The sequence below is a fragment of the Lipotes vexillifer genome, unplaced genomic scaffold (assembly GCF_000442215.2).
Source record: "Lipotes vexillifer unplaced genomic scaffold, Lipotes_vexillifer_v1.1 scaffold258, whole genome shotgun sequence".
Taxonomy (NCBI): domain Eukaryota; kingdom Metazoa; phylum Chordata; class Mammalia; order Artiodactyla; family Lipotidae; genus Lipotes; species Lipotes vexillifer.
The window spans coordinates 771615-783218 of NW_006793735.1; the positions used below are offsets into that span (position 1 = coordinate 771615).

Here is an 11604-nt window from a genome sequence, read left to right on the forward strand (position 1 = left end):
AGGGGCGGACAGAGGGTGACAGAGAGTTCTGCCAGGTGGCATTTTCATCAAGTAAAGTTTCCTAAAGGAGTTAACGTGGCTAAGCCTGATATGTGTTTGAAAGTTACAAATAGGTACCTGTTTTCTAACCAAATCTGCAGTGTCTACAGTGCCCAAAAATAAAAGGTGGAGACAAGAAACAAAAAACCAAAACTGCCAACCTAGAGGCTCAGCAGTAGTTTTCATGGGGCAGAGTATGATTTTGTCTGGGTCTAGAGCCACACCACATCTCACCCTTGGTTTACTAACTCATCATTTATTGAGCACATATTATGTCCCGAGAACTGTGCCAGGCATTGGCTTAAATTTTGTTTTTTTATATATTTATTTATTTTTATTTTTGGCTGCATTAGGTCTTCGTTGCGGTGCACGGGCTTCTCATTGTGGTGGCTTCTCTTATTGCAGAGCATGGGCTCTAGGCACCTGGGCTTCAGCAGTTGTGGCTCGCGGACTTAGTTGCTCTGCAGCATGTGGGATCTTCCTGGAGCAGGGTTCGAACCCGTGTCCCCTGCATTGGCAGGCAGATTCTTAACCACTGCGCCACCAGGGAAGTCCTAAACTATTGAAAAGGTAGAAAAAAATGGACCAGTTGAAAGGACAAATTTGTGATCTATCTGGAAGACAAGTAAATAAATCAATGTAGTATAATAAATGCAGTGTCAGAGTACGCACAGGAGAGCCGAGGGCAAGGGTTCTGACCCAGCCTTCCCCTCCAAGTGAATCCAAAGCTGAATTTTGAGGGAGAGAGGATTAAAAACTGCAGGGGAGGGCTTCCCTGGTGGCGCAGTGGTTGAGAGTCCGCCTGCCGATGCAGGGTACACGGGTTCGTGCCCCGGTCCGGGAGGATCCCACATGCTGCGGAGCGGCTGGGCCCGTGAGCCATGGCCGCTGAGCCTGTGCGTCCGGAGCCTGTGCTCCGTGATGGGAGAGGCCACAGCGGTAAGAGGCCCACGTACCACAAAAAAGGGTGGGCAGAGGGACAGGAAACATTGGATCCATGGTGAGAAGGGGAGGAGACAGTGGCAGGAGAGGGGGCAAGAAGAGGTAGCCAAGAGTTGAACTTCATCCTGAAAGCCATGGGGAACCACTATGGGACACGATCAGATTCACATGTTGGAAAAGCCCCTTTCTCTGAGACATGAAGGGTGAGTGGAGATGGAGACTGGGAGACACCAAAGAGGCTTCTGCAGTTTTTATCTTGGTCCACTAATTTTCCCAAACTGCAAAGGCCTGTAATAAGACACTGGCAGGTATCAAATCTTCTTTTTTAGTTTGTAATTTTCAGGAAACATCTTATAGGGGGATATTCCCAGAGGAATTTGCAGAAATGTGCTGAGAAGGCAGTACAGAACAGTGGTTAAGCCTCTGGGCTCTGCTATCCTAACCATGTGGGTTCAAATCCCTGCTCTACCACTTGTTAGCCATGAGCCACGTGATCTGGGACAAGCCATTTAAACCCTCTAAGGTTCAGTTTCCTCACATGTAAAATGGAAATCACAATTATAACTATCTCATTGGGTGTCGTGAGGATAAATTCATAGTTTAGTGCCTGGCACATCAATATTTAGCCTTTATCATTATTATTGGTTGTACTTAGTTTGTATAGAAAGAACAAGTAAACTAATTATTGATACTACTTAAAGCGCCTAGTATCTTGTTAGTCAAAATGTTGACAGTGAAATGCAGTTGAATTGAGAGTTGGAATTCTGAACCAAAATATTGGAATTTTTAAAAGATCTAAATATCAATGTAGAAGACAAAGTCATTGCGTTAAGAAGAAACTACAACCCTCCCAACAAAATAGTGTCATCTTACATTTCTAAGTGCTATGTGTTTTCATATATATTATATCATTTGACGCAACAACCCTGGGAAGTTTAATAAAAAGGTATACATTATTATCCCAGGTTCATAACTGAGAAAATGAGGACACTTGGTAACTGATGGCTCCTAGACCAGGACCCAGGGCTTCTCAATCGATGGAGAGCCCAACGCTAAGATAATGGACGATCTGTGAATGGTAAAAATGACACCACACCCCAGAGAAGGACTGTTTCATCAGTCTTTTCTTAAGAAGCATTCTAAGATGTATGAAAGGTGAAATCAAATTAGAAGCTGCTCTGTAGATGTTTGAAAGATTTAAAAGAATCACTGATATTCTGGGGGGAGAAATACTCAGTATTTTTTATGAGTTTGTATGGTATGTGTAATAATAACCCATGAGGGAAAAAGCCGATACAATTTTTACAGGACTTTAAGATGACTCCCTATATTTTCATAGAGTTCTGTTTTAAAATGTTCATAGCATTGCTTCTCAAGAGAGTTATGCAAATCTTTTAAAATCCCTAAGACTTTGATACACCCCCAGCAAATCTGAGGACAATGTGTGTAATGAGAGCTTTTGTTGATGCATATTGCTCTTGTAATGTGTGAGAATTACTGTTCTTATAAGTATATAGGTAGAAATATTTTATATGAAAATTTTTCATTGCAGATGCAGAAAACGTTATCTGTTTGAAGATATTCTTCACATTATTGACCATTGCAAAGGATTAGAAACAACATAGAGCAACAAGGGAATTGGTTGAGGGAATAATGGGATATCCGTTTAACAAAATTTAAATTAAAAAATATAAGGGAGATTTTATAAAAACATGAAAGTGCTGATAATGTAATATAAAGTGTAAATGTAGGCTATAAAATTATATATACATTATATTGCATTTTATATGTGTTTTATGCTTTTTAACAATGATTATATTAAGTGGTGAACACATTGTAGCGGGGTTCGTTTTGTTTCCCCTAGTTCCTAAATTTCCTGTTACCTCTTATAATAACTGCTTGACTTTCATTTATACAAACTAATTCTATTTTGTACATCTTGAGGTTCCTTATTGTAAACTTTAGACTATTTAGCTACATTTCTGAGTTATTTTTCTACCTCTTTTCCTGATAGAGGCATCGTTTTATATATTTATCTTTTGCTTTTAAGATACCTAATATCATGAAACCTCAGAAACTCAGAGGTTTCCATGAGCCACAGGAGAGAATAAATACTTACAGTTTGTAAATAATGACAGAGAATCTTGACCCAGATGTCACAAGAGAGTTTGAATGAAGAAATGCGTGTGATGTTTTTCCCTTTTACAAGACTCTCACAACCCAGACAGGCTGCTCTGCACAGAGGGATCTGTCACATGTAAACGAACCAACTAAAGCACATGAGTGATTTTGCTTACTCTTGTAATGTTGACATCAGTTGTTTTTTGTAGGCATGGCAGTTCCTCGGGATAACCCAGGCAGAGAATGAAAATGAACAAGCAGCTATTGTCGCCCTCCAGAGGTAGATGAAGCTAAGTGCAAAATCATGGGCTTGGTGGACACTTGTTAATGGACTTCCTGTGGTTTCAGATTTGTCCTTTGACCCTTAAGTACACTGTAAAAATGTGACCAGGATAAGTGCCAAGATGCCACATATTACTTCCATTTAGCTCTGGAAAACAATTTATGAAGACATTGTGTTCTTAAATTGCAGTGTTTTACCAACTACAAATTGGCCTTCATTGGCACAAAAGAGTCTATGTCAAACGCAGTCATAAAGTAGACTCGTTGAATCAATAGTTCTTTTTAGCTTTCTAGCCTTTTGTGGCATCTGAAAGTTTTCTTCAGGAAAAACATACTCAAAATAATCTCAATGTAATTTTAGTTCCATGTGTCTATAGAGAATCTCCTGAGATAGTTTCAGCATCCTGAGCCCCTGACTAAAGTTCTAGACTACTTTGGTGGGTGTAGAATCACACCTTACTTGATTAGAGCCCCTATTTAAACCCTGGGAAAATAGCCCCTACCAAATAGACTTTCACTTTCCCTCCTCTTTCTTATAAATAAATAAATGTATATTTATTATACATCCATATATATGTAATCTCTTCCTAAGAAACTGATACAGGTTCTGTCTAGGGCTTGCTAAGCAAAGTCTTATCCACAGATCACCAGCATCGTCATCACCTGGGAGCTTGTCGTACCTGCACAACCTCAGGCTGCCCCCACCCCCAGGCCTATTAGATCAGAATCTGCATTTTACCAGATCCCCAGATGATTCTCATGCGCATCAAAGTTTGAAAAGCCCTTGCCAGCGGCCAGTGGGGTAGCCCACAGAGGGGGAGCAGCTGTAGCCTGTGCCTCCTAAACCCACATTAGTAGTTGAAACATGGGGAATTTCCCTCTCCTATATGAAACACTGTACAATCTTTCATTTCTTAACATCCAAATTTAGTTCAAGTCAGTTTGCTTTGTGGACAAGATACATTTAATATGTTGATAGTAGATCGGCATTAAAATAGTGATATTCCCTACTTCTCATTAGATGAACTAATTACTAATAAATTATATGCAGGATTAGCCTCATTTTCTTTTGTTTTTAAACCATTTCATTAAAATTACCAAACCTAGCACTAATCAGGCTGAGTTTTAACTTTCTTAAAAATATGCAGAGGTCCCAATTTTCATGTAGATAAATACGGTATTTCCAGAGACAACATAAACTTAGCAATGTTTTTGCACCATTTAATTAACAGAGACCTCAAATTTTCTAAAGAACTGTTCAGACTCTGGCTCCAAAAAGATCTGAAATTGGCTTTTATTTTGCCTTCTTTCAGGTGCTTAGAATTGCAGCCCAACAACTTGAAAGCTTTGATGGCTTTGGCTGTGAGTTACACTAACACCGGACATCAGCAGGATGCCTGTGAAGCTTTAAAGAATTGGATTAAGCAAAATCCAAAGTACAAATACCTTGTGAAGAGCAAGAAGGGGTCTCCAGGCCTCACCCGGCGGATGTCAAAGTCTCCCGTTGATAGGTATCCTTCTCATTAAATTACATCCGTGTACATCCGTGTACACAATCACCTTCAGGGCAACTAATGAGCCTCGGTCCCCACCACCACCGATTTCAGGATGGTTTGTAGGACAGCATTCTGCTGGAAAAGCAGCACTGACCACAAAGATTGATGCCGAGACCAGAGCCAAACTTTGGACAAATGACCTACATTGTGGACACTCCCAGACGTTTATCTGAGTACCATATTTCAAAGCCAAATGCTCTGGATATATAATTAACCTAAAATAAGTTATAATAAATACCAATGTGCCAAGTTTTATAAAGCCTGACAATTAGGTGTGGGGGAAAAGGAAAGTCCTTTCTTCTGGGAATTTTGTTTCTATCAGCAATAAATCATGATGTTAAATTCTCACTCAAGCCTTGGTAAACTTAGCCCTGGGGTTTTCTACATTGGCATCGTAGGGTCCATGGAACTCTCCCCATCAAGACCTTACTTAGCACAGTCTTATCTGTGTACAACAACATATTTCGTGAAAATCAGCAGGTATTTTTTAACCTACAATATTAATAGTCCTCTCATTAAGCTAAGATATTTTAAGCAAGATTTTTCCAGTCTGTTCTCCTGAAACAGCAAACATACTAGTAAGTCACTTATGTTCAGACTATTTGGATTACAAATCTAACTTGTTTCCCTTGTAGCTGTGTTCTGGAAGGAGTGAAGGAATTATATCTAGAAGCTGCCCACCAAAATGGAGATATGATCGACCCAGACCTACAGACAGGCCTGGGGGTACTGTTCCACCTGAGGGGAGAATTTAATAGAGCAATAGATGCATTTAATGCTGCCTTAACTGTTCGGCCAGAGGTAAGTGCACAGCAAGAAACCATAAGATTCTCTCTTAAAAATAAGTTTTCACAGACTACATTTTGTGCATTTCTGCTCCACTTTATTTCCCTGCATCCAATGGTTTAAAGTGATCAGTACTGATATGTTACCGTGGCTGTTAATACTTAGATACCTAAAATAGAAACATGATTTGCCTGACAGCATCAAATAGTAGCTGCTCTTTGATGGATGAAAGTCATTTCAGAGGGTTGTCCATAAAGATTTTTGAGTAATTCACCTGTCATGGTCCTTGTCCATGAGCATTGGATACAGTTTTAGCTATCATCTTTCAGCAGGGAACAGGGGGATACTCTGTCATTGTGGCTTCTATGGGTTGTTAGAGAGCTCTAATTTTGTCATCAGGACTATTCATTATGGAACCGCCTCGGGGCGACCTTGGCAAACGGAGACCGCAGCGAGGAAGCCGTGGAGGCCTACACACGAGCACTGGAGATTCAGCCAGGCTTCATCCGGTCCAGATACAACCTGGGGATAAGCTGCATCAACCTGGGCGCCTACAGGTGAAGTATGGCAGCAGGCTAACAACCAAGAGCCACGCTCAGGGCTGAGGTTAAATGATCTGAAAGGTTGTTTCCCAGTAAAAATACCTCCTTTTGTAATCTCCTCTTGTTAAGAGTAAATTTCAAACCTTCAGATCCTGAGGGATGTTGAAACAGGAATTGCCTGCCTCCATGTTGCTTAAATCTTTAGAGATCAGCAGTCATTGGGGCATCTTGTGAAATGTACATTCCCAGGCCCTTCTCCCAGAGATTTTGATTGATTGGGGCTTAGGATAAGTCATCTGCGTTTTTAACACCCCCAAGGGCAACTCTTTGAGAAACATGAGCAGTTCAACCCTTCATTTCCCAGGTAAGGAAAAAAAGAACCATGGCAGGGTGGGAACAAGGGAACCCAGCAGAATGACTCAAGAGGGTCTCAAGGCCAGTTTTTGGCAAAGCACAACCAAGAATTCAGGTTTTCTAAACCAGGGGTCCCCAACCCCCAGGCCACAGACCAGTATGGGTCCGCAGCCTGTAAGGAACCGGGCCACACAGCAGGAGGTGCGTGGTGGGTGAGCGAGAGCAAAGCTTCATCTGCCCCCGTCACCCACGTCACCGCCATCTCCCCACCCCCGGCTGTGGAAAAATTGTCTTCTACAAAGCTGGTCCCTGGTGCCAAAAAGGTTGGGGACCGCTGTTCTAAATCTAATTTACCAGTGAAGTTAGTTATTAAAAGGAAAAGGAACAGATTTTTAAATGGTGGGTTTAGAGTTTGAAATGTCTTTCTCCTCCTCTCTTGACCTCCTCATTATCATTCAGGTCTATATCCTCTGTCTGTTCCCCATCAACACGGACCATAAATGACCAAAAGTTTGGGTGATTTTTTTCTTCTTTCTTTTCCTATTTTTTTCTATTTTCTAAACCAGGTATTACTTTCATAATTGGAAAAAAAAAAAGAGAAATTAATGTTAGTTTTAAACTCCACAGAAAATGTAAACCCTTTCTCATTCTCAGAAAGAGCCGGCTCTTAGGATCCGACAGACTTGGGTTCAAATCATAGCTCTGCCATTTACTGGTTTTATAACTCTGGGCATATAACTTTGAGCCTCAATTTCTTCACTTGCATAAAAACAAAGAGGTAATAGTATCTATCTTGCAGGATTTTTTTTTTTTTTTTTTAGTAAACTTATTTATCTATTTATTTTTGGCTGCACTGGGTCTTCATTGATGTGCATGGGCTTTCTCTAGTTGCCGCGAGCGGGGGCTACTCTTTGTTGCGGTGTGCGGGCTTCTCTTGTTGCGGAGCACGGGCTCTAGGCACGTGGGCTTCAGTAGCTGTGGCTTGAAGGCTTTAGAGCGCAAGCTCAGTAGTTGTGGCACACGGGCTTAGTTGCTCCGCAGCATGTGGGATCTTCCCGGACCAGGGCTCAAACCCGTGTCCCCTGCATTGGCAGGTGGATTCTTAACCACTCTGCCACCAGGGAATCCCCCTTGCAGGATTATTGTGCAGGTTAAATGTAATTGCCTAGCACAGAGCAGATGCTCAATACCTAGTAGGCACTATTATTATGAGTGTTACCATTGCCATCATCATCATGATTATTATTATTATTTAGATAAGTCATGAGAGAGCTGCATAACTGGATTGCAATCTTTTGACATCTGAAGAATTGCTGTCTCTGAACTGTGTTAGAGCATTGTGCCACTGGCAAATATTGAAGCTTTAGAAACTAGTTGCTGCATTTATACTCAAAGGATCTTAGAAAGAACATTAGTCACTGGATTACACTCTGTCTTCTATGAGGATCTTAGGTCAAAACCAAAAATAGCTGAGTGATTCCTGAGCAGCCGGTTTGTTTTATTTTGTGGATGTTGTGAAACGTGCCACTGCAGAGGCCCTCTTTACTGCAGCTCCACAAAGGGCCGGAGTCAAATCTGTGCTGTCCATTCCATATACTAGCTTCATTCCTGGCTCTGTCTGATTTCCCTAACCTGATTTTATCTTTACTACCTTTATTCACTGACTAGGTTGGTTCTTATGTACTTTATGACACCTTAGGCCCTTCTTTGGGAGCAAGGAGAAATGTAAATAAATACATATGTACACATAGACATATTGAGTTCACTAAAGGAGGCCTTTTTAAAACAAAATCAAAGTATAGTTGATTTACAATGTTGTGTTAGTTTCTAGTGTACAGCAAAGTAATTCAGATATATGTTTTTTCAGATTCTTTTCCATTATAGTTTATTACAAGATATTAAATATAGTTCCCTGTGCTGTACAGTAAATCCTTGTTGTTTTATCTATTTTATATATAGAGTGTGTATCTGTTAATCCCAAACTCCTAATTTATCTCTCCCCCACGTTTCCCCTTTGGTAGCCATAAGTTTGTTTTCTGTGTCTTGTGAGTCAGTTTCTGTTTGGTAAGTAAGTTCATTTGTATCATTTTTTTAGATTCCATAAATAAGTGATATCATATATTTGTCTTTCTCTGACTGACTGACTTGCCTTAGTATGATAATCTCTAGGTCAATCCATGTTGCTGCAAATGGCACTATTTCATTCTTTTTTATTTTTTTATGGCTGAGTAGTATTCCATTGTGTGTGTGCATGTGTGTGTGTATGCATACCACACCACATCTTCTTTATCCATTGGTCTGTCAATGGACATTTAGGTTGGTTCCATGTCTTGGCTATTGTAAATAGTGCTGCTATGAACAATGGGATGCATGTATCTTTTCAAATTAGAGTTTTCATCTTTTCCAGATATATGCCCAAGAGTGGGATTGCTGGATCATACAGTAGCTCTATTTTTAGTTTTTTAAGGAAACTCCATACTGTTTTCCATAGTCGCTGCAGCAGTTTACATTCCCACCAACAGTGTACAAGGACTCACTTTTCTCCACACCCTCTCCAGCATTTGTATTTGTAGACCTTTTCTTTTAATAAATTTATTTATTTATTTATTTATTTTTGGCTGTGTTGGGTCATTGGGTCTTCGTTGCTGCCCGCAGGCTTTCTCTAGTTGCGGTGAGTGGGGGCTACTTCGTTGTGGTACGCGGGCTTCTCATTGCAGTGGCTTCTCCTGTTGAGAAGCATGGGCTCTAGGCGCATGGGCTTCAGTAGTTGTGGCATGTGGGCTCAGTAGTTGTGGCTCACGGGCTCTAGAGCACAGGCTCAGTAGTTGTGGCACAATGGGCTTAGTTGCTCCGCTGCATGTGGGATCTTCCCAGACCAGGGCTCGAACCCATGTCCCCTGCACTGGCAGGCAGATTCTTAACCACTGTGCCACCAGAGAAGTCCCTATTATTTGTAGACTTTTTGATGATGGCCATTCTGACCGGTGTGATTATAGTTTTGATTTGCATTTCTCTAATAATTAGCGATGTTGAGCATCTTGTCATGTGCCTGTTGGCCATCTGTATGTCGTCTTTGGAGAAATGTCTGTCTAGGTTTTCTGCCCATTTTTTGATTAGGTTATATGGTTTTTTGCTATTGAGCTGTATGAGCTGTTTGTATATTTTGAAGATTAATCCCTTGTCGGGTGCATCATTTGCAAACATTTCCTCCCATTCCGTAGGTTGTCTTTTCGTTTTGTTGATGGTTCCTTTGCTGTACAAAAGCTTATGTTTGATTAGGTCCCATTTGTTTATTTTTGCTTTTATTTCTTTTGCCTTGGGAGACTGACCTAAGAAAACATTGGTACAATTTATGTCAGAGAATGTTTTGCCTATGTTCTCTTCTAGGAGTTTTATGGTGTCATATCTTATATTTAAGTCCTTAAGCCATTTTGAGTTTATTTTTGTGTATGGTATGAGGGAGTGAGTGTTCTAACTTCATTGGTTTACACACTAAGCTTTAGAAAGTCCTCCTTTAGCATGTAAATTTTCTAAAGCTTTAGGATGAGTTTTAATTGTAACTCCTTAGTGTAGAAAAAAATACTTGAGGGGCCAATAAAATATTTTCTTGACATTCACAGATGTAAGACTCAGTAGGGCAACTATTTGCAGGAGGCCATGAAAATCCATAATAGGTAGAAATGGACAGACTTTGTTGAGGTGTGAATTTTTTATCTCAAGCAGAAAGTCTCCTGTATAAGAGCAAGTCAATTTTAGGGTTGCCAGATAAAATGCAGAATGCCCAGATAAATTTGAATTTCAGATAAATACCAAATATGTTTTTAAGATAAGTATTTCCCAAATATTGCATGGGATATACTTATACTGAAAATTATTCATTGTTTATCTGAAATTCAAATGTAACTGTGCATCCTGTATTCTTGTTTGCTAAGTCTGTCCACTTGAATCAAACAGATACTTTGGAACAGCAAAGTGTTTTGGCTAAAATGTGTGGGTCTTTTATTGTCATGGAGAATATGGGAAATTTTGTGAAGTAATAAACATCTTGCATTTTTTTCCTGAGAAAAAAGGCCATCAAGAGAGACATAAGCCTTAAATGCATTCTGAAAATAAGTTTCACTTGTGGTATAAGTGGGTGCTTAGGAAATAACAACCCTCAATAGAGATGTGGCCCAGAAGAAAGCCAGGAGTTGGTATCCACCAGTCTTGGGGCTTCTCCCTCAAGAACCGCAGGTGTCTGTATGTAGCTATAACATGCGCTATTTGTCATCTCACACGTTCTAGACAGAGTCACAGGCGAGCCCTCTCCTCCTACTGTACACAATTGAAATAAGGAGAGGAAATTGGCATGAGACCTGGGTGGAGCTTAAAATGCTACCCTTTTGTCAGTAGGAACTTCAAAGTAGAACTTAGACAAAAAAATCTTAACCTTTTCAAAAGTGAGGACCCCTTTTTAATTAAAAACATAAATCTCATCCCATTTGATATGTAATGTTTTTAGTATTAGTATAATGAGGGAGAGCTACTATAAAATGAAGAATACTTTTAAATGAATGTGCTTTTTATTAATCGTGACATAACATTTAAAACAATTTAAACTTATTCACACATATATGTGTGTAACATTTGAAAACTCTTCCCACTTGCACACGTACAGTCTTCTGAGTCCCCTCAAAGGCCTCTGAGTTCTCAAGTTGGGGAAAAGGTTTAGACTGTCTTCGTGAGAAAACCTGGAGTTGCTTGACGAGGCTAACAGGTTCGACTACTCTGTTACTCTCCACGGCCCTCGGAGACCAGTGCCACACATCAGGGCAGAAGCAGCCTGTGCGGGAGGGCATGCAGGAGGGCATTCCAGCATCTTCCTTCCCCAGAGTTCTTACAGGCCTAGGATGATGAGAGGGATTGGAGTCACTGTCATTCGAGCTGCCTTCCTGTGCCCAGGAAGCCAGAAAGGGCCTCCAGAGTAAACTCTGCGTATGCAT

At 40.5% G+C, this 11604-nt stretch overlaps 1 protein-coding gene across 13 annotated transcripts in view; it reads left to right on the plus strand.

Moving 5' to 3' along the window:
* The window catches only part of PEX5L (peroxisomal biogenesis factor 5 like), a 289451-nt gene that overhangs the window by 232640 nt on the left and 45207 nt on the right, over positions 1–11604 (plus strand). For all 13 annotated transcript variants that reach the window (XM_007466680.1, XM_007466676.1, XM_007466683.1 and 10 more), the window contains 4 exons: positions 3312–3382; positions 4698–4895; positions 5576–5741; positions 6126–6283. In XM_007466680.1, coding sequence (XP_007466742.1) covers positions 3312–3382; positions 4698–4895; positions 5576–5741; positions 6126–6283 — 593 coding nt within the window. The remainder of the gene's footprint in view (positions 1–3311; positions 3383–4697; positions 4896–5575; positions 5742–6125; positions 6284–11604) is intronic.